This window comes from Zootoca vivipara, chromosome Z2, assembly GCF_965207765.1.
Source record: "Zootoca vivipara chromosome Z2, rZooViv2.hap1.1, whole genome shotgun sequence".
In the NCBI taxonomy this organism is placed as follows: domain Eukaryota; kingdom Metazoa; phylum Chordata; class Lepidosauria; order Squamata; family Lacertidae; genus Zootoca; species Zootoca vivipara.
This window is the reverse complement of record NC_142585.1, coordinates 37,770,390-37,794,028: the sequence shown is the minus strand read 5'-3', so window position 1 is coordinate 37,794,028 and position 23,639 is coordinate 37,770,390. Positions and strand designations below refer to the sequence as shown.

Below are 23,639 nucleotides of genomic sequence, written 5' to 3'. Positions count from 1 at the left end.
ATAATTTATGATAATAAAGAGTGGACACATAGTCCTACAGATACAACCGGCCCTTTGAGGGTGACCAAACTGCTGATGCGGCCCCCGATGAATTTGAGTTTGACACCCCTGCCCTAGAGAATGCCCCTGTGGGTCTGATAAATCCCTGAAGCTGCTACCCTTAACAGCAACCCCCACAATATCACCTTAACCCACAGAGACACGCCCCCTTTCACCAACATGCTTTGCCACCCGAAGCTCAGGGCAGAGAGTGAATTTGGTCAACAGCACAAAAGAGGTTCAAGTTGTTTGATTTTTATTTTATTTTTTTCAAAAAAAATCTGAACACACAGAGCGACAAGACAACCCAACATTGCTGAGATGGAACAAGGTTGTCTGGATGGCCAGAGGCAGGAGTGCCCTCTGTGTGGAAATGCCACAAGTGTCAGGTGAGCCAAGGACTCCCAGATGGAGCTTCAGAGAAAGGCAGAAGGGAAAGAAAAGTCCTTCCCCCTGATCTGCTGTGGAGAGCAGGACCAGCTAAGGCATCTCAATCAGTGCTGTCTTCTTAGTGAGATTGCTTGCCACCACCACTGCTGGGCAACACAGCTCCCAACAGATGGTTTCGTTTTCACACCGTGTCAGAGTAGAGCAAGGAACATCCAGACTCATTCTGCATGCTCACATTTAGGCTTCTTACTAATTGCTGGCAGAACCTTTCACACATGCCCCCCCTCCCATTGCAGATGCTGGTTCAAGAACTAAATAAGGGGGGGGGTTGGAACAGTAATTTAAGAGTACTGAAACCCACTTCTCCACCCACCCTTTAAAAATACAGACATGCACACTCGCTTTCTCTCTGCTGTCGCCATCTTGTTCATAGGACAAACAGGCATACAAAATGCACCGTTCACTCCACAAACCCAGCCTGCAGGAATTCAATGCTGCCCTGGGATCTGTTTGGGCCAAGCTGCTGGTGAAAGGTTTCTGCAGAGCTGCATTTGAGAAATGGTGGAAGGGGAGAGTTTAGCCATGGTCAGGAGCCCTTTCACTCTTGCTACCCATGCTGGGTTTAGGCAAGAAAGAAAGGGGGGTAAAGGCACTACTTTCATCTCAGAACAAGGAAGCTTTGTAATGGCAAAGAGAGGAGGTTTTGTAGTGAATGGGAAAGGATTTCCTGAGCCACTTGGGAGCCCCCCCAAAGCAGCTCAGCTCAGCTCCGTACTGCTGCTTCCTTGGCTGTCCTGGCTGATGATGCTGATACGCTTTCTGCGCCGGACTTCTTGGTCCTGCTGGGAGCAAGAAAAGAAGACAAAAGGTTTTCATTCGGACTGTCAGGCCCCAGAGGTCACTGACAAAGGGCTCCCCTCTGGGCTCTGCTGTCCAGGGCCAAAAGTTCACATGCAAGGGGGAGGAGCAAGCATGAGCTGTATGCCTCTTGAGCTTCCTGGGAGTGTGCTGTGTGCAATTTGGCATTGTTAAGACTCTAAAAAGCAGGACCCTGCTGGATCACATCCCCCCCACCAAGAGCAAGGAGCTGCTGAACCTGACTCATTTGACATTCTCACCTGGGAAGTGGTCTCCCTGCCAAAGCCCTATTGCTTGGTCTTACCCTGCCAGAGCCAAGCAACTTGCCAGAGGAGGAGAAGGGGCAGAGTTTCTTTGCTGAGTGGGGAGGAAGAGAAGCCTATTTCTCCTAGCACAGCAGAGGGGAGCGGGGCACGGGGGGGGGGGGAGAGCACACAGGGTGGTGGTACGAAGGTGGCCTACTTTTGCCTCTGCCCATGAGCATCCCAGGTATGTTTCCCCTGACAGAATAAATTTCTCAACATAAGGCAGCTCCCTGTCCCCAATCTAGGTCAGCATCCTGATTTTTCTAGCTGTTACGGTATATCAACCTGTGTTCAGTGGGTGATGCAGGGATAATTTGGAGAGAGGGAGAAGGGGGGAAACTTCTGTCTCTCTCCACTTACTACACATAAGACCTACCATCTCTATCATGTTTCCCTGTCAGATATCTTTTACCAAGTTCAAAAAACTTGTTTTAGCCTCTAGTCACTGGGAACGTACTTCAACCAACCCACAAATGCAGATTTCATTTTTGTAAAAAAAGAACATCTCTCATAGGTACACATGAGTTTCTAGTCCTCATAATTGCAAAGGTAAATGCAACCACATCTGAGCTACCCTACCGTTGCCTCTACTTATAGGTTTAGAGTGGTGTGCGTGTGTGCAGTTTTTCACTAGATATAGCTCACACAGTAGCAAGTGTGTCTTCACAGCTCTAAGGGTCATAAAGCAGCATAAGAGGAACAGAATTCTACCCTTTCCATCTCTGAATCCCACTCCTGGAACATGTTATAAGATGCAAGATATAAAATAAAGATTACCCCTGAATGTTTACAGAGTACTTTTTCCTTGCAACTGAGGAGCCAGTGGATGCCTTCTAGTCACGTAATGATGTCTAAGACCCCTTTTGGCAAGATAACCTCCACCTCCCTCTTGCATTGGCTCCACTGCATAATGGGAAGACAGTGGCCAAACCAGTAGGGCCCAGGGGAGCTCTTACGGAGTCGGAGTCGTCTTCAGTGTGGTTGCTCAGGAAATTGACATAGTCGTCCTTGTGGCTGCCAAGAACTTCCTCCTCATACTCCGTCTGATAGTCGGACTCATCTGAACAGAAGGCAGGTAAGGGGGAGAGACTCATTCAGCCCAAAGGTGGGGGAAGGCGCAGCTGGTTTCCCCATGATGTGGGGTGAAGCACCTGCCTCAGGTGATGGAAGTGCAAGAGGCATCCCTCAGCCTGCCCAACTGCTTCCACTGCCACCAAGTGTGTTCCAGTGTGTGGCACTGCCACTTGTCTTCCCTGCCAAATGAGTGGCAACACTTTGAGGAGCACCCGGGCTCCCACTGAGCTTGGAAAGTGCTGGTGGCAGAAGTGGGGTGCACTTTAGTGGGCCGGGAGGTGGCAATTCCTGTTTCATCTCAGGCGGCAAGATGGGTGGGTCACCTCTGGGGGAGGGGACAGCGGGAAAAGCAGGAACCCAAGGGCTACGTGGAAGGGCATCGCCCACCTGCTGCAAAAAAAACCCCAAACCTGAACAGATTTCCTGGGGATCCTTGAGCAACAAAAACAACAAACAAAGGAATTGGAGTTTTGGTTTTTGGTGAAGCCAGCCCACCCCCAACTCACCATCCACTATGACAGCCTTGACTGGCTCAATTCGGGAGACAATTTCTGCCAGGTCTGTGAAAGAAGTTGTGGGACACGTCACCACCTGGAAGAGAAGAGATGGATGTCTAAGAAGAGCCTGGCTTCTGGGTCAGGCCAGTGGCCTGTCTCATCAAGCATCCTGTTCTCATAGAGGCCAACCGGATGCCCCAAAGAGGAAGCTCCTAAGGGGCACCTGAGTGCAGCAGCCTTCTTCCCGCTGACACTTGTTCATGCCGCCACCACCAAGGGTGTCTTCATCCATTATAAAAAAATTCCTTCAGTAGCACCTTAAAGACCAACTAAGTTTTTATTTTGGTATGAGCTTTCGTGTGCCAAAATAAAAACTTTTATTTCGTGTGCCAAAATAAAAACTTAGTTGGTCTTTAAAGTGCTACTGAAGGAATTTTTTTTATTTTGCTTCAACTCAGACCAACATGGCTACCTACCTGTAACTTCATCCATTATGTTCTTTATTGTTATTAATTCAATTCATTAGTTGCTTGACACACATGAAGAGCCTCCAAGTGGCTTTCAGAATTTTAAAAGCAGAAAGCATGACATAAGATTGCAAGGAAAGAGTACTGCATTACAATAAAATGACAAAAAAATAACCCAAAGAAAGTCTGAAGCTGATAAAGCAGCAGCAAAAACAACAGCATCAACAGGCAGCAAAATATTATGATGTGTCAAGTGCTTGTGAGACAAGAAGTTTCACCTGGAGCCAAAAAGGTGTTTGTGATAGTGCCACACCGACCTCCCTGGGGAGAGAGTTCTACAGGCACGGGAGCCACAACTGAAAAGGCCCTTCCCCTTGTTGCAACCCAGTGTGATGATGCAGCTGGACTAGGACTTGGGAGACCAGGGTTCCCACTCTGTCATGAAGCTCACCGAGTATGACCTTGAGGCAGTCACCGCCTCTCAGCTGCACCCACCTCACAGGGTTGTTGTGGGGATTAAATGAGGAGAGCAGAGAATGCTGGATGACACCTTGAGCGCCTTGGAGAAAAAGGTTTGATATAAAGGCAATAAATGAAAATAAAATGATAAACCCTCCGAACCTCCCTCAGAGGAGGCACCTGGGGGAGGGCCTCATATGAATATAGGCCCCCTGCAATTATAATAGCATGCTCAACCTCATGCTGGAAAATGAAGCTTAACAGGGAGGGCTGGGGCAGTGCAGGGGCTAAGAGACTGAAAGTGATACATGAATAATATAATCTGCTATGATCTCACTAGGATGCTTCGGGTGCAAGGCACAAGGGATAGGAATTGCAAGCTGAAACATCTGAAGGGCACCAGGTTGGGTGAAGGCTGTACTCTGACCAAGCTGCTCCTCTCTGCCCCTATCTAGGAGATTGGAAGAGGAAGTGCTTGAGCCAAGCCACACAGAGCTATGGCAATGCCAGAGGGCCATGATCAGATGCCCTGCAGCAGAGGAAGGGAACATCTGGTTGGAGGAGCATTAATTAAAGGCTGCCAGCCCAAGAGTCACTAAATCTTAAAAATAGTTACAGAGGCCACTCCGCTGGCTGGCTAAGAGCTATTGAACTGAGCCACAAGGCAGTAAGATCAATCCCCTGCTACAAAGGGCAGGTCCTTTAATGAGATATGTTATCTCCGTATTGCAGCGGATGTCCAAAATGTGGTGACTCAACGTTCCAATCCAGGGCACATTGTTCACTGTCAAGAACTCAGAGGGATGTCGGAGAATGCTGACAGTCAACGGCATTTGCTTGCACATATAAAAAAATGGAAAACAAGCATGAAGGGTGTGGGAGAAGGAGGATATATTTTACATATCTAGGTTTGAGTTGTCATTAAATTTATTTCGGATTGTCAACATTCATGCACTGCATCCAGGGCTGTGTTATTCAGCAATTCTGAAGAAGTCACGACATTTTTACTTATTTGATGTAGAAGAAGGCATGGGAGATTGAAAGCAGATTCTCATCTTCCCGAGAACCCAACTCAGCAGCTTCTAACATCTCCTTTTTTAAAAAAAGGGGCAACTTTCTAGATCTCATGGCTGTGAAGATAAGCTGGGAAACACGTGAGGCATTTCAAAAGCCAAAGGGTATCTCAAAGAGATTCCTAGTGACTAGGTAGGGCTCCAGAGGTCTGCCTTGCCCCTCCCTCCATCAACTATTCAGGATAAATTATGCAAGGTAAGATAAATTTTACAAAGTTGCTCAATTTGCATAATATGTTATAAAATTAAGCATTTCTTGGGGTAAAAATCTGATTGGGCATGGAACTTATTTTTTAAAATTATTTTTAACATTAATTGTGCCATGCCCTACAACACACAGCAAATGGAACCAGCTGCCACTGGATCAGCTCTGGTGCAAGGCAGCCCCCATTTCCCAGCTGTGTGTGTAGCTAGTTGTATATTGGATGACTTTCCAGGTCTCCATTTCGTTTCCATAGCACTCTGTCTGGGGCCTGCCCTTCAGAGTCAAAGGGGTGGCAGGAGGCTGAGCCTGCAGGAGACCCCTGGCAACTGGATGAGTCACAACCGGCAGAGAGGGAAGCACACAGGAGATGCTGCAATCACTTAAATAATTACAGTCATACCTCGGTTTAAGTACGCTTTGGTTTGAGTACTTTCAGTTTAAGTACTCCGCAGACCCATCTGGAACGGATTAATCCACTTTCAATTACTTTCGATGGGAAAGTTCGCTTCAGGTTAAGTATGCTCCAGGTTAAGTACGGACTTCCAGAACCAATTACACTCATACTTCGGGTTAAGTACGCTTCAGGTTGAGTACTCCGTGGACCCGTCTGGAACGGATTAATCCACTTTCCATTACTTTCAATGGGAAAGTTCGCTTCAGGTTAAGTATGCTCCAGGTTAAGTACGGACTTCCAGAACCAATTACACTCATACTTTGGGTTAAGTACGCTTCAGGTTGAGCACTCCGCAGACCCGTCTGGAACGGATTAATCCACTTTCCATTACTTTCAATGGGAAAGTTCGCTTCAGGTTAATACGCTTCAGGTTAAGTACTCCACGGACCGTCTGGAACGGATTAATCCACTTTCCATTACTTTCAATGGGAAAGTTTGCTCCAGGTTAAGTATGCTTCAGGTTAAGTACAGACTTCCGCAACCAATTGTGTACTTAAACCGAGGTACCACTGTATGTTCCCAAAACCCAGAAGCAGCTATGGAGAGACGGGGTGGAAGAGTGGGGAATCCACAAGACATTCAAGCCTCACTGAGATATGCACCATACATTTAAAACACATTGCTTTCCCCAAAGAATCCTGCAAACCGTAGCTTAACGGTGTTGGGAACTGTAGTTCTGTGGGGAGTAAACTACAGCTCATGATTCTTCGGGGGGGGGGGGGGAGCCATGTGTTTTCAATGTTACCCTAGGCTATTCTAACCCACAGAGAAAATAGATCACTTGGGGCATCAGCCTCTTTCCGTGTCCACTTTATCCTACCATGACTGAAAGAGATCGAATGAAAGCTCTCTCTTCACAGCACCTCCTGTGCACCATGTTCAATTAATGGAGGTGCGTAAAGCCAGATGCTCTCAACAGCAGCCTCTCAAGCGTGCAGCTCCCTATGGAGATTCAGAGCCCTGAGTTCTGCAGGGAAGACCTGCAGCTAAATCAAGAGAAGGGTGAGGTGTTTATCTTTTGTATTTTAAAAACTCAGTTTTAAAATGAGATCTCCACCCCACTCATCATTCTAAACACAATCTATTGCTACTTGCTGTAAGCCTCTGGAGATAGTGCAGGAATACACAAAGAAGAATTTATTTGTTTGTTTACTCTGAATCTCTGCCTGCTTTTCAAAACAAGACCATGTCAGAAGGTAGCTTGCAATTAGATGACTGTGGTAACATTTACTTACTTACTTACTTACTTACTTACTCCTTTTATGTCCCACCTTTTTTTCTCCAAGGAGTTCTCCCCTTCCTCATTTAATTCCCACAACAACCCTGGGAGGTGGCTTAGGCTGGGATGCAATGACAGTCCCAAGGTCAAACAGTGACCTTTATGGACAAGTGGGGATTTGAACCCGGGTCTCCCAGGTCCTAGCCTCACACTCTAACACCACTGCATCACACTGGCTCTGTAAGTCAGGGATGTGTTAGTGCGTTGGTTCAGCACAGGCTCTTATGGCAATTACCCTGTTTCTCATATTTTAAGACATAGTCATAAAATAAGCCATAGCAGGATTTTTAAGCATTCAAGGAATATAAGCCATACCCCAAAAATAAGACATAGTGATAGGCACAACAGCAATACCGGCCGCGGCAGGAGGAGGAGGAAAAATATAAGACATCCCCTGAAAATAAGCCATAGTGTGTTTTTTGAGGTAAAATAAATATAAGACGGTGTCTTATTTTCGGAGAAACGCGGTAGTGGCACGGTCCAGCAGTTGAAGCTGGTCTATTAAAGCTAATGGGGCATTGCCCCACAAACAGCAATCAGCCCTCGGCAGCCCTCACCTGCCTGCCTTCTTACTCACAGCGAATCAGTGGCTGGCTCCACCTACTGTTGGTCTCCCTGCCTTCTACGCTACCACTCCCAAGGGGTGCCAGTCACCATTGCAATCCAGGATCTTCTCTCCAGAGGACCCAAGAGGCATATTTAAAAACAAACAAACCCTCTGCCATAAAACCACTATGAGCTTTGTGAAGCAATCATGTTAGGAGAGCAATAATTTGAAAAATGACATTAGGAAGAGCCATTGGAATACTCACTCCTGGAAGCTTGGATTTGCAGAGCTCCTGTCTGTCCTTCAGCATCTTGTCCAGGACACCACTCCTGCACCAGACATTAAATACTGTTCTCCCATGCTGATAGCCCACCTCCTGGAAGGAAGGAAGGAAGGAAGGAAGGAAGGAAGGAAATCATCAGCCGCTATAGTTGAAGCTGGTTTCCTGTGGCAGCCCCAGAGGACAGAAATGGAGCCCATTCACCTCATGGCTCTTCTAAAATATGTTGTTGAACTATGTTAAGAAGAAAAGGTCCATACCGGGGTGAACCAGCACAAGCAAGGCTGACAAAAAAACCCCACATATACCAATTAGAATAGAAACATCGTCACCCCACCCCACCTCCACCCATCTTTCCCCCATCTACCTTTCCCCCCTTTCGCCCCAATGTCTCAACAAATGAAACTGATTTGTAAAAATGTTATGAGAGACATTGCAGATGTATCTGTAAATCAAGAAAATCTTTAATAATAATAATAATAATAATAATAATAATAATAATAATAATAATAAGTCTCTGCTGCAAAGACTCTTGCTCACAAGCATGTTGCTATAAGCCCCTTTTGCCTGTGTCTTTTGCACGGGGCTGGGACACGTGGGGTGGCTCCAATGCTTGCTGATGGCTCTTTGCTGAATTCAAAATAGCTCAATTTTTTATTTTAAAAACTAGGTGCTGGCCAGTATTTCACTGGAATGTTTTTCAGCTAAGAAGACTGGTTTTATTGGATTAATCTATTTAAAGAATTTTAATCCTGATCCTTGGGGTTACTTTAAAGATCACTTTAAAATAAAAAGCAGGGGCATTCCCTCTCATCAGGCTAATAATCTAAAAAGGCATGGCATAAGGGGGAGGGGGAATCCCACCATCTTGTGACAAGCAAGTACAGTAATTTGAGACCTCCAAGCCAGAAGGCACCCTTCTCCCCCACTGCCTTAGCTTCCTCTGACCCCAACGCACACAGATTTCATCGAACTTCCCGAAGTCCAAGGTGCCATAGCGATCAATGGGTGGCCGGATGTATTCACAGTATTCACTGCTCTTGACCATCTCCAGCTGCCGGACACAGCACACGTAGGCAAGCCGGGTCTGGATCTCGGCCATGTTCAGCACCTGCCAAAAATGTCAAGTATCATTAAGCTCCCACAAGAGAATGGGCAGCAGCACCCATCTTGGCTGACCAAAATTCTAACTTCACATCCCCCAAATCCTGGGATTTTGTTTAGTGAGTGTGCTATAAATCAGGCATAGGGAACACCAGCCCTCCAGATGTTGCCAAACGACAACCAGTCATTCCTGGCTATGCCTGCTGTGGATGATGGGTGTTGCAGTTTATCTATGCAGGATTTGTCATGGTAGAGTAGGCACCCCCAAACTTTGGCCCTCCAGATGTTTTGGACTACAATTCCCATCATCCCTGACCACTGGTCCTCTTGGCTAGGGATCATGGGAGTTGTAGGCCAAAACATCTGGAGGGCCACAGTTTAGGGATGCCTGTGGTAGAGCCTTAATCCCTTTAATGAAAGTAATTCTCAGAGGACTGCAACTCTAGGCATGGAGCCATGACATTTAAAGCAGGTTTGAAACTGGCTTATGTGGGTGGGTGGTGAAGACATGGCTACTCTGTCAGCTATTTAGTGCCATGGCACAACATACACAGGCTACAACCATGTCTGTCTGGCCTCATCATGGCATGGTGTGGAGGAAAACAGTATGTATGGCCTTATTTTCCATCTGTGCAATCAAAGCTTTGAAGAGTCATTGTGAACTCTAATGCAGCCTTGCAAATAGGTTATCACAAATGGTCACTAGCTCAGAAAGAAATAACAACAACCAGCCCAAATCTGTGTTAGGAAAATTAAAAGGCATAGTTCTCTTTCAGGCTGTTAAAAACCTTTCCAGGTATAACACTAAAAAAACAACAACAACCACCATACCACCAAACCTTTGCCTGATCCCCTGGAATCAACCACAAATTGCCACAGATGATTGGGCTAGCAGCTATTTAGGGGCAATTCTACCCTAGGCATACCTTCACTTTCTCCACCAAAGGGTTCCACCGCTTCCACAGCAGCCACCAGCCAGAGAGTGCGTCGCCATAATTGGTGAGGTTTGTCTCATCCCTGCTGCCCACATCAATGGCAATGACCACCTTTGCCCCCATAGACCTAGCAACATCCGCTGTCAAGGTGACAAAAGCAAAGAATCATCCCCTGCCCCCTTCCTAGAACACCTTCCACTCTGCTTGCTGGGCAGCCTACTGCTTGGCACGAGTTCATTATTTCTGGCAGGGTCTTTGCCACACATCATCCACACTGGACATTTGTGGGCGCTGCTCCAAAGAGGGTAATTTTACCTTCCAAAATGCTCTCAGAAGATTATTTCCCTCTCAGCAGAATTAGGGTAATTTATAGGCCTTCTTTGTTCCAGTAATTCACTTCTAAACCCAAACATGAAAAAGCATTTCTCCTTCTGACGGGAGAAAGAAAAGGCCCTTTGCAGAGAACAGTGACTCAGTATCCCTCAGGGAGGCGAGGGTGAGAAGACAAAGAGGAACAGCGAAGTGAAAGAGGCCCACAAAATCGTGACAGGTATGTCATTTTCGATTCCACTTGGTGGAGAAGATGCTCAGCAGGGTTTAAAGGCTGCCGGGGTACGATGTACCTGGAACATCACTGTGAGCAGTCAGGAGACTGTACCCTCTTGTACCCTCACTTCCTTCACCTCCCTTTCCCTGCTCCCTTTTTTGGAGGCGGGTGGGAATCGAGTTTTATATAAAAAGGAGGAAACACTTTAAAAAGTATTAATTTTAGATGCTTCCATACTGGCATGTTTCAAGAGCACTCAGCATTGCTATTTATTTCTCTTAACCACAACAAAGTTGAGGGCTGGTGTGATGAAAGTGTCACGACAGGTAATGCAGAGACCTGGGTTCAAATCTTCACTTGGACACATGAAGCTCATAGCATGCACCCTTGAGACAATCACTCTGCCTAACCCACCACACAAGGTTTGTTGTGACGATAAAACAGGGAAAGAGAGGGAGCCCATAGGGAGAGATTGGGAGCTTCAGTAGCCCTCCATATGTTATTGGAGTACAACTCCCATAAACCCCTGACCATTGGCTGTACTAGCTGGCATTGATGGGAGTTCTAGACCAACAACGACTGGTATGTTGGTGATGGCTGGGTTAGAGTGTTGGAATAGGAACAAGGGGACCCTGCATTTGAATCCCCACTCAATCATAAAGTTCACTAAATGATCTAGAGCCAGACTTTCACATACCATAAACACACAGTTTTTCCTCGGCTAACCTTCCATAGGGTTTTGAATACATCAGCAATAGCCAACCTTTGGCTGAGCCTTATAAAGGAGCAGCAGTTCAGTCCCAGCTGCAAATCCTGCCTTCGTTGAAAGGTGCATTTTGAGGGTAAAGGGGGCCTATCCTGTTCCAGTCAGATGGCATGGGGAAGTCTGAACACAAAAAGAGCCCTCCTGGATCAAGCCAATGGCCCATTCAGTCCAGGATCCTGTTCTCACAGTGGCCAAGCTGGTGCCCGTGGGAAACTCTGGTTGTACTGAGGCTTCTGTGATGGGAGTCCTCTGAGTTAGAGAACTGGGCAAGGAAGCATCCTTGGGCTGGAGGGGCACAGGTACCACACTCAACTTGTGTGTGTGTGTTTTGTGTCCAGTTGCGCTCCTTACTCAGATTACAGGTAGGTAGCCGTGTTGGTCTGACGTAGTCGAAACAAAATAAAAAAAATTCCTTCCAGTAGCACGTTAGAGACCAACTGTCCACAGGTTTACCACACCTAGCAGCCAATCACCCATTCCCACCACCCTTCCGAGTAATACCCCTCCCCACCCTCTCACTATATATAAGGGTCTGGTGACTTCTGTTTCAGTGTATCTGAAGAAGTGTGCATGCACACGAAAGCTCATACCAATGACAAACTTAGTTGGTCTCTAAGGTGCTACTGGAAGGATTTTTTTTATTTTGTTCCTTACTCAGTCTTCTATCTCATTCAGGAACCTGGTCTCATGTTCCTGGCTGCAAACGTGTTTCTGAAAAGACTGGGAGTGGGTGAAGGTTAATGGGGACATCTATCACAAATATTTGTGGTGTTGGGGATCAGCAGGAACACATAGCCCGCACACTGAACCAGGCAGCTTTAAAAAAAGGATGCAATTAGAGCCTCTGTACAGTTTGATCTTCTCTTCCCACCATATGTAAGTCTCAAAATTTGAATTTATGCCTCCACGAGTTGCAACCCCCCCCCAAATAAATTCAGGAGTTGGGGCTAGAAGTAGGATCCAGCTGCAAATAAACAGAAAATAGGTTGCTGTTACATCAGTACCTGGGAGGTTGTTGATGTAGCCTCCGTCCATCAGGAGATGCCCGTCTTTTGGATCGCAGAGGGGGGGCAAGTAGCCGGAAAGTGACATGCTGGCCCGGATGTACCGCCACAGGCAGCCTGCCAGGGGGAAGTCAGAAAAAGGCTCCATCTTCTCCGAAGGAAAAGCAGCAGCCAAACTGCTCCTCTCTAACACAACCACCCCCACTTCTTGAGTGCAACAGCTGTTTTCCCCACTTGTGATTCCTGGCAACTGGTACCCAGAGGCGCACTGCCTCTGATAGTGGAGAGAGAACATAGCCATCGTTATTGTAGTGTGCTGAAAGCCTGAGACTCAGCCCTCGAATACATTGGTGGGAACTTCAAACCTATGCTGTAAGTACAGTGGGAAAATGGCCCAAGGACTTCAGCTGCTTTAAATGAGACAAGCACTGTGGGTCCTTCACAGATATACTTACCATCTGTGTGGACTCTCATTGCTGAGGCAGTGATATCTGTTGTGATGATGAAGTAAGGAATCCAAAGATCCTACAGCACAGAAAGCAACTTGTTAAAAAAAACACCAATTCCCAAACTGTGTGTGTGAGCGCACCATGAGAAATAAATTAGTATAAAAAAAATTAAAAAACCCAAAGCGGCAGACAGACCCAACCACACAGGAATCTGTTGGTTGTACCTCTGCATGAGTCACAGGGAGAAGCTTTTGCCAAAGTCAAACTGTTCTTCCATATTTTGGGGACTGGGTACAACTGACTAATCACTTCCAGTGGGGATATCCAGCAAATAAACTCAACCCCCCCCCAAAGCATCAACATCATTAAATGAAAGTGACGAGCATGACACTGTCTCTTCAGAATGTCTGCATATGCCTTCTAATCTGGACGCACACCTAGGTTAGAGAGTCATGCAGAAAAATAGCATGCCCTTTGAGTGTTGGTAAACTATTTCCAAGTATAAAAAGCACACCTCCAGTTTTAATTCTATAGGAGAAATGTGTGTCTACCAAAAACAGTGGGGAGCATTCCTGCCAAGGGCTCCAGCAGCCAACTATGATCTCCTCTGGGATATTCTATCCCATCCCCCATGTTTTCCACCACCCTTCTGTCAGTCAGTATTCGGTAGCCACTGAGTACACTTAGGCCTTATTGGGCTGTTGTTGTTTTTTTGTCCCCAACCCACCGACCAGATTTTGTTGTATCTGTGAATCTTGGGTCCTTGCTGAGCCTTCCCCTCTTGCACATGGGTGGAGCAGTTCCGGCTATGTTCACTTTGGTACTCACACATGAACATCAGAAATAGAGGGAGGATGATTAAAACAATCCTCTTGACATTTGCTGGCATTTCTAAATGGGACTCTGAGAAGCAACATTTATCTTTGCAAGAGATGAACAACTGAGCACTGGAAGGCACAGGAAAGCATCCTTGACAAGAGGAGATGGACTTAAAATGTGATCCTGAAATAAACTTGGATGGAGAAGCATTGGGAATGTGCATGCTGACTGCTTAAAATCTCCTTAAGCAAGAGCCAGTTGGGGCAGGGGGAGGGGGAGGACATATATAAAGGAACATCAGAACAGAGCTGGATTAGTGCACATCACAGAGGCACAATCTGGGTTGGAACAACTTAAATCCATCCCGGCATGATGAACTTTAGCTCCCTTCCAAGACCACACACCAATATATTATAAGGATTCTTCCTTACAGCTATAGAGAGGATCAAGAAATTCAAAGCTGGGCTGATTAAGCACTGGCAGTGGCTACATAATCTGTAGCAGCAACAACAACAAAAAGGAAAAAAAGTCGGAAATGGAGGATACTATCTGTAGGCATGTTTCAAACACCACAGATGCTCCTGCAGGGCACATCTGTAACAGCAACCGTAAGGCAGGAGTGGTGTGTCTCCTCCCCAGTCCTGCACATGCACCTGAGTTGCATGTGCTTACACTGATAACCACGCACAGTGTAATTTACTTACTACCCAGCTTGCTGCAAAGGCAACAACTCCGAACATAAAGTGGGTTAAACCCATAATTTTAACAAGGGCTCAAGTTTCATCCACCCCCCCCCTCCCCCGGAAACAATGACTGGTCTGCAACACGCTGATGAGTGTTGCTTGTTTGGTAAGGAAAGCTTCTAAAGCAGGGGTGAATCTGGGCTTTCTTGGGTAAAAAGTCAAAGAGCGAATGGATGATGATGATGACGATGACAAGTGTGGCATATTGGCTAGAGTGCTGGACCAGGGCCTGGGAGACCAGGGTCCAAATTCCCACTCAGCCATGAAGCTCCCTGGGTGACCTTGGCCCAGTCACTCCCTCTCAGTCTAACCCCTACTCCTCAGGGTTGTTCTGGGGATTAAATGAGGAGAGGAAGAAACGTGTGCCATCTTGAGCTCCTTGGAGAAGATGGGATATAAATGCAATAATAAATAAACAAACAAACAAATAATAAAATATGGGGGGAGGCAGCTCAGGGAGGGGATCAGCTGCAGTGCCTGAAAGGTGTGTTGCAATCATATTGTGTTGTTGAGAGAGGCTAAAGCAACCACTTGGTTCTGTGGTTCTAAAACAAACTTGTCCAACATCAGGTCCATAGATGCTGTTGGGTATACAACTTCCATCACAGGCGGGACGGTTATTGCCACAGTGGTGGGCTTTTTCACTAGTGGCATCTGTGTAGAATCAAAGCTGAAAATGTTCCAGAAGCCCTGCAAACACCATATTGGTGGTCAGGATAATCCTGAAAATAATTGGTAGTTGTTGCAAGGATTAGCTCACATTACTTGCTTTGATAAACACTAATTGCCGTGCTTTGATGCCGTGCTTATCAGTGGGCTTCGGAAGCTTGGTTCTTGGCCTAGGGAAGGGAGCTAGCTGTGAGACTTGGATGCTTGCCACCTTTGCCTTCATCAGCAGGTGGACTGATGGAAGATTCTGTCTAAACTGACAAATTCTGTCTTTTGTATAAGTAATGCTTAACATATTAGCACTTTGCAAACAAGTCAAGATGACATTTCACTGCTGCGGTGACCGACCCGCGTATGAAACAGCAGTGGGGCTTTACAGGCTGCTTTGTAAGTTTGCACCTTTCTTTAATAAAGCACTAGAACTGGCCATTTTTGCATTCTTCTTTGGTATCCCTGCATTAAACCACCCACACAGGCTTGCAGTTCAGAACACCCAACTCCCAAGACTGGTTGGAAAGTGAGTTGGATTAATCAGAGGCTGGTTGTCTTATGCTAAGTCAGTCTATTTGTTCATCTAGCTCAGTATTGTTTACCCTGACTAGCAGCAGCTCTCCGAGGTTTCAGAGAGGGAATCTCTTTCAGCCCCACCTGGAGATGCCATTGGGGATTAAACCTGGAATGCAAAGCTGATGCTCTACCACCGAGCTATGGCTCCTTCCCTTGTACAATAGCTTACTGGGAGATGCCAACCCAACCTCGTAAGCCTGTTGCAATCTTCTGTTCACACTCTGGTTGGCCACCACCATTTGCCACGCTTGCAGCACACGTCACTTACTTCGATCTGCTTGTCTTTGAAGATGTTACAGACGCCATTATTGAAGGAGGCTCCGGAGAACATGGAGGTGATTGGGTAAGTCAAGTCCAGGATCGTCCGGAACACCGAATTCATATTCTAAAGAGAAGTCAAGGCTACCTTTTATATTGAGAAAGAACACCAAAAACCCAGCTGAGATAAAATCCCCTCCACCTAAACTAATGAAGTGCAAAGAGTTTGAAACATTCTACCCTAACAGAATCACGAGGTACTGATGAGTCTACAAAGGATTCTGGGACACATTTCAGAGCATCCATGCTGTTAGAGGGGCAGCCTATGACATCTGAATACCCCTGCATGTGAACTTAGTGCACCCAGAATACACTCAACTACCATCACCCCTTGAATGCCTGGCAAGCTGATACAATCTGGAGAAATTTGCTCTCCGTTACAGATATTTTCCATCGGAGACACTGTGAAAGTTTCCCCAAAGAACCCAAGCATCTCTGGAAGGCTGTTTTAAAACTCCAGGTCTTAAACAATACTAAAAGCAATCTGTGAAACAAAACATTACAAATGTAATAGTCAAGGGAGAGAAAGGAACATAAGAAGCTCTATTAAACTGAGTTACACCAATGGTCCATCTAGCTCAGTACTGTCTGCACTGAATGGCAGCGGTTTTCCAGGATTTCAAGCAGGCATCTCTGCTAACCCTATATCTGGGGGTGCCAGCAGGGGTTGAACCTGGGACTTTCTGCATGCAAGACAGATGCTCTACCACTGAGCTATGGCCCTTCCCCCAGATATATGAGAAAGAGGAAAGGGGATTGCTAAGTGGTTTGTATCAGGTTTGTTACACCAAGGATAGGTTGAGCAGTTGGGAGGTGGAATTGCAGCATCCACAGTCACACACCCCTTTGGGGAACATGATTTATCTCCCCACATCAGATATATTAAGGGAAGGGTTATAGTTCGTTTACTTTTTATTATTTGTATTCCGCTCTTCAACTATAGATCTCAAGGTGATTCACAGCATAAAAATACAACATAGAAACACAAAATACATAATAAAAACAAGAACAAACCCCTCTCCCCACTCCCAAACACAATTACTATAGAGTTCATAGGTAGAGAGCATATGTGTTGCATGCAGTTAAGAGGATGGGACAGACCTCACTCTGGAGAGCTCTGGACATAAGAATATAAGAAGAGACCTGGTGGATTAGGCCAATGACCCATCTAGTCCAGCATCCTGTTCTCACAGCTGCCAACCATAGATGTCTAGATGCTTTAATGAGAAGCCCACAAGCAGCACCTGAGCACAACAGCAACTCCCCCCCCCCTTATGATTCTCAACAACGTAATGCCTCTGATAGGAAGCCAAACATATCATCATGCCTAGTAGCCATTGATAGTCTTGTCCTCCATGAATTTGTCCAATCCTCTTTTAAAGCCCTCCAAGTAGGTGGCCATCATGGCTTCCTGCTGGAGCAAGTTCTATATTTTATATGTTGTATGAAGAAATAGGAAGTTTATTTTATCTGCCCTGAATCTTCCCCAAAAAATGATGGCTTGCAGGGTAGATCCTGGCCTTGTTTCCCAGGATCATGGTATCCGGCTCCCAGCTAGCACAGCAGATTTAGGGGCGAAAGAAGGGGTGTGTGGTAGGGGTGGACCGCCCCGGGTATTACCACTGAGGGGTGCGACAAAATACCGGGCGGCACTCACCACGGGGCCTGCAGTGTGCCCAAGCCACGCATCTCTCCTGGGAGTAATGCGGTGGCTTGGGTGCCCGCAGGCTCCACGCTGCTCCAAACAGTCCATCCGCCGCCTCCCCCTCAGCTGTAGGGCATCCTGTCCTGGCTTGTCCCGCCCCGTGGGGCCATGGACACAGGGCATGCGCACTGCCCCAGGCACCCAATCGGCTTGCTCCGCCGCTGCATAGGAAGCTGCCTTATAGCAAGTCAGACCATTGAGTCCATCTAGATCAGTATTTTCTGACCACCAGAAGCAGTTCTCCAGGGTTTCAGGGCAGGGGACATTTGCAGCCCTACCTGGAAAACCTGAGGCGTTCCTGCATGCAAAGCAGATACTCAATCTCTGAATTACAAAACCCTTCCCCATGAAGTCAGTTTCACTTGTAAAGGAAAAAACAGCAAAGAGACCCCCTGTGTGTTCGCATTGCTGCTTCATGTGAAATTTAGAAAGGAAAAAAAAACCTTATTACTGATGTAACTCTTGAGGGGCATCTTTTGGGAAGAATGCTCCTCCTTCTAAGCACTTATGTTCCATACCATGCTGACAGGGGGTGCCAGCTTTACTATATAATGCTGGGCCATTCACAAGGGGGAAGACTGGATCTTTTCAGGCCCTCTAACTAGTAGCTGGGAAAACACAGCACCCCCCTCAAGAAAACTGGAGTTGTCACTCCCTGGAGTCAACCTTAATGGAGCCAGAAAAGGAGGGTCCTCTTTCCTCTGGACCAGCTGAGTTTTAAGTCCAGTTCTGCAACTGGAACAAATCCGCATGTACAGAGCTTCTGTCCCCTGGGGGCTTAGTGAGTGCTTCAGCTCAGCTTATCCAACCACTGTGTTTTTGTTCCTGAGCCCTGAGCACTCAAGGCTTGACAAATGAAACCCAGATGACAGACGTTGCCTGGAAAAGCGTCAGAAAAGGCCCTTCCATTTGTTATTCAGTGATCCTGTCAACCTGGTTTGTGCTGTTCCCTCACAAGTGGGCAGGGGGGGCAGGGAGGAAGCATTTCTAAAAATATCTAAAAGCCTTTTCAACCTGCAGTCATTTCTCATGGCAGTTTTAGCAATGGGGCAACAGGTGGGAGCTATTTAGCAAAGACAAAAGAGTGTGGAGACCTGAGGGCCAGGCTGTTCTCTGGCTGGCAGCCCCTGTTCTGCTGCCAAACCTCCACAGAAGTGTTAGGAGTGCTAAGTGCCAAAAAAAGAGAATCCAGCACCCAAAATACGGTAAAGTCAGGAACTGGCTCCCTTTGGGCCCTGCTCCTGTCACGTAGTTTGCATCCCCTACAGAAAAGCTTCTGCAATGCATGACATGCTGGTCAGTTTCCAGTTTAGCTAAGAGGGAGAGTTACTGTTGTTCATTCAGCTACTGGGCCAAAGTGTGCCTAACAAGCGAGTCAATAAGCAGGAGCAGAAAACAATGCCCCTCTATAGGTCTCTTGGGACTGATTCTCTTAAAATGCTTGCATAAGATACATTGGGTTATTTCTTTTAAAATTTAAATTAAGTTAAATTAAATTAAAGGCAGAAACAAAGAAACCTGCTGGGGGCCCTCAGTCCTCTCTCTAAGGCAGAGACAAAATGAATGGACACTTTTCATCAAAATTTTTCACCACCCTCATTGTGTGATCACCTGTTTTGGTGTGATGGAAAGGTTTACCCATTCAGTGTAAGGCTTAGAAAGCACCGTCCTCACTGCAATTTGGCTTTGCAATGGTGCTGCAAACCTGTTGGCTGATGTCACTGTGCCAACTCTGTGATTCTTGATACGCTGAATAAAGTAGCCAGCAAGAACACTCTTTTATAAAACCAAACCAAACCACAGCTACTGGGAAGGGTGAAACAGTGCCAAAAAGGTAAGAAATTTTTGGGGTGTGTGTGTGTGTGTGTGTGTGTGTGTGTGTGTGTGTGTGTGTGTGTGTGTCTTTTTGTAGAACTTACCACTTACTGAAAAACCTCCCTTTTTGAACTGGAAAAAGTTTTCATAATGAAAACTAAATCTAACAACAACTACACCAGGGATGACCATCCTGGGACTATCCCAGTCACTCCTGCTTTGGACACCTGAACCAAAGGGGGGAGGGGGAAGAGTTGCTAATTAGAGCTCATTTATATCAGATGCAGAAAAGTTCTAAAGCAAAGCAGAAGTAGGAAGGGCTTGAGTGCCCCCCTTCCTTTCCACACCAATATTACAAGATGGGAAATGGTGAGAAGTGAAGGAGGAAGATCCTGTCACTGGCAATTCCCCAAAAACGTTTGAGCTCTGTTCCCCTGCCACTCTCCATCTCTTTGGAAAAAAAAAAGAAAAGGAAACCAAGAGGTTGTTCTCTGGCTCCTCTTTGGTCCCCAAATCATTTAACTGTTGGGCTAGAGATGCTCCAGTTTGATTAATCAAGATACAGAGGTGATGAATGGAGTAGAATAGAACTGAATAAAATAGAATAAAATAATACTCTGGAGGAGAGAGTGGTGCAGATCTCTCTTTTCCCTCTCATTTAAGGCAGGCCTGATAGTCTCTTTTGGAAATCCCCTAGAAACTAATACTCGCTTACTAGATAAATCAAAGGGGAAATGCTTCTAAGTGACAGGAAGACATAGTGCAACTGGATGCTCAATGGAGCCAGACACAATGCTTGGTGGAAAAGCAACACTCCCAGTTCGGAGCTATCAGACGTAGGTTCCTTGTATGAAACCTCTTAATTTCGGCAGCAAAGACTGATGGTGCTGAGAGACCAAAAAAATCCCCCCCACAGAGCATGTTCTCAGCAACCCCCCTTTTTTTTCTTGGAACTCCTGTTCACCAAGAGTTTTCTTTTAAGAAAAATAAAAACTACTAGATACAAAGAATTACCTCTGTCAATCACTCCTACCCACAAAATGACAGCATGTGGAATGAGAAAGAGAAGAGAAAGTTATAAGAAACGTCACAAAAAGAAGAAAACAAACAGATGTGGACAGACGTAAGCCCAGCTTTCCTTCCCTAACCTGCTGGCCTCCAACTTGGCTCTCTGGCACCACCTACTGTTGGGCTCCCTGCCTTCTGCCCTACCAATCCCAAATGGACACCAACCATCACCACTTGGATATAACAACTTTTTGGTGCCCCATTTAGTTTATTTTCCTTTTATAATATTTTATTAAGTTACCATTTTATAATATTTAAATACATCCTTATTTATTATCCTTACTATTTGCTCATATGAACTAATCGACTTCCCTCCCTCCCACCTCATGGTTTTCATAATTCATTTCTAAGACATAGCATTTGTACCTCTTCCCATTTACATTTCACTTATTCCAATTATCAGAATTTTTAAATACATATAAAAAGGTAATAATCATTGTCATTACAAGTCTTTTTATATCAACCCTACTAGTTTTGTTAATTGTTTACAATTGTCCTTCAAATATTGTATAAATTTACTCCAATCTTTTTAGAAAGCTTGATCACACTGGTTTTGGATTTTCCCGATCAGCTTTGCCAATTCTGCATATTCCATCATCTTCATCTGCCACTCTTCTAACGTTGGTATTTATTGCAGTTTCCATTTTTGGACTAAAAGAGTTATTGCTGTTGTTGTTGCTGCATACATAAACATTTTTTGATCTTTTTTTGGAATTTCCTCGTCTACTGTACCCAGTAAGAATGCTTCTGGTTTTTTAACAAATGTATTTTTATACATTTTCTTTAACTCATTATATATCATTTACCAGAAAGCTTTCACCTTACTACATGTCCACCACATATGACAGAAATTCCCCTCCTTTTCTTTACATTTCCAACATTCCTTATTTTTTGTTTTATACATTTTAGCAAGCTTAGCTGATGTCAAAGACCATCTATACATCATTTTCATCGCATTCTTTTTTAATGCACTACAGGCAGTAAATTTAATTTCTTCATTCCATAACCTTTCCCATGATTCTAATTGAATATTATAACCGAAATCTTTAACCCATTGTATCATAACCACTTTAACTTATTCATCTTTAGTATGTCATTCTAATTATAATTTATACATTTTCGATAATCATCCAGCAAGTCTGTTTCCAGCTTGGATCTCATTGTTTCAAGTCTCTGTCTTGTTCGTTTGGTATTTCAAAATTTTCAGTTAAAACATTATTAACTATTAATCTTGCCTTCTGTTCTGAATATATAGTTTCTATTCCTCTAAGGAAATATTGCCCCATGTCCATTAATTCCAAATTTTTCTTCATAAAATACCAAGAGATACTATCAAACGCTTTTCCAGCATCAATAAACATTAAAGCAGCTTGCTTATCATTCCTGGTCTCCAGATATTCTACTATGTTATCTTTCATCTATCAACCAGGAAGAAAGCCGCTTGATCCTTGTGCTAAGATACTAGCAAATAGCTCATAATCATTATTTAACAGTGATATTGGTCTATAATGTTTAACTTGAAGTAAATCCGTATCTTGCTTTGGAATCAATGTTATGTATGCACCCTTCCATGTCATTGGAATCTTTCCTTTCATCAAGATATTATAAATTGCTTCTCTTAAGGGTAATGCCAGTTGTTCAATCAATTTTTTTGTAATATGCTGCCGCAAGTCCATCCGGGCTTGGTGCTTTCCCACTTTTCACTTGTTTTATAGCTCTTTGTACTTCCATATTCATTATTAAAGAATTCAGTTGGTCCTTTTTGTCATTCAGAATGTTCTGTAATTTGTTCTGTTCCAGGTATAAGTCTTTACAAAATTTCTGGAAATTCTTCCTGATCGCTCTCGGATTTTCGATGATTTTATCTTCATTTAGTTTAGTTTATTCTACCATCTTCTTCCTTTCTCCATATCTAAGCCAATCCTTTGCTTTTGCAGTACTAAAGGCTTGATTGAAACATCCCACTACCCTTCCAATAAAAGGATAGTAGAGACCTCTGGGTATAGGATGGTATATAAATTAAATTAAATTACCGGTATATAAATAAATATTCTCCTACAGGAGGCTCAGCAAAGAGACACTGCCATAAAAGCTTTCCTATTGATGTGTGGCATGAACAGCTCCCCTGGGAAACTGCCCTGCCAACCCCATCCCCATCGGGTCTGACCACCAGCCTCTCATTCTCTGCCAGCTTATTTATGGCTTCAGTAGCTTTCCACCTTGAAGGGGTGTGAAAACAGACAAAGATATTTTAACTGTGTTACCTTCTTCCAGCTAAGGATCTAAGTCAGGGGTGAGGGAACAGAGGCCACACCCTCTTCCCCCACGGCCATACCTCTCCCCAGCCCTGCACTGCACCCTCCCTGGGTGCTTTCGCCTAGTTGAAATGTGTCCCTCAGGTTTGATTGTGCCTCTGGCATGCCAGAATGGTGACACTGGTACGTGAGCGTGGGCATGAGTGCTGACCCTCACTTCATTTAATCCACAGATGCATGCCCATAAATGTATCTATATGTCTTCCAAAGCAGAGTGGCACATAGCACATACCGTTAGAACTCGTCAATAAAGACTCACGTCCGACAGAGCTTTAAATTTAAAGGGGCAAGCTGTCGAAACCTCTGCTGTCAAAATTGTTGTGCCATAGCGCCCCTAGAGGTCACTTCAGCATAATAGCAGGCAATACCTCTGGTTTCTAAGATTAAGATAACTCACTGCACCAATGTAACAAGCAGCTCAGCAGGATGGGGATAGTTTCTATCTTAACCGGAAACAATTAACTGTTTAACTGAGGAAATTGTGTATATACAGTATATGAATGAAATGCTGTTTAAAACGGTGTGTAAATGCTTTATTCTGTATAACTAACTTCCAAAATCTCATGCACACTCCTGCATTCTGGGAAACGGCTGCCGTCATAATAATCCCCTGATTATTATGCTACCTATGGGAGCAGGTAGGCTGCAACCTGTCAGCGGAAGCGTTTGGGCAGGGTTTCTCCAACACAAAGGATATTGATGGAGGCAACTAATAAGATATGTAGCAATGTTTGCCTAGACCAGTGATGGCGAACCTTTTAGAGACCGAGTGCCGAAACTGCAACCCAAAACCCACTTATTTATCGCAAAGTGCCAACACGGCAATTTAACCTAAATATCTCATTTTTTTCTGTGTTTTTCATGTTTCATCTTTATGACTGCTGTTGT

At 45.1% G+C, this 23,639-nt stretch overlaps 1 protein-coding gene across 4 annotated transcripts in view; it reads right to left on the bottom strand.

The window, feature by feature from the left end:
* Window positions 1–278: 278 nt before the first annotated feature.
* The window catches only part of PNPLA7 (patatin like domain 7, lysophospholipase), a 107,388-nt gene continuing 84,027 nt past the window's right edge, over window positions 279–23,639 (bottom strand). For 2 of the 4 annotated variants that reach the window (XM_060270399.2, XM_060270401.2), the window contains 9 exons: window positions 15,799–15,915; window positions 12,739–12,808; window positions 12,284–12,400; window positions 9,958–10,106; window positions 8,886–9,038; window positions 7,913–8,023; window positions 3,173–3,257; window positions 2,549–2,652; window positions 279–1,271 (listed from right to left, as the gene is read on the bottom strand). In XM_060270399.2, coding sequence (XP_060126382.2) covers window positions 1,188–1,271; window positions 2,549–2,652; window positions 3,173–3,257; window positions 7,913–8,023; window positions 8,886–9,038; window positions 9,958–10,106; window positions 12,284–12,400; window positions 12,739–12,808; window positions 15,799–15,915 — 990 coding nt within the window. In that variant the 3' untranslated portion in view covers window positions 279–1,187. The remainder of the gene's footprint in view (window positions 1,272–2,548; window positions 2,653–3,172; window positions 3,258–7,912; window positions 8,024–8,885; window positions 9,039–9,957; window positions 10,107–12,283; window positions 12,401–12,738; window positions 12,809–15,798; window positions 15,916–23,639) is intronic. The other 2 variants (XM_060270400.2, XM_088664845.1) reach the window with 1 other exon arrangement.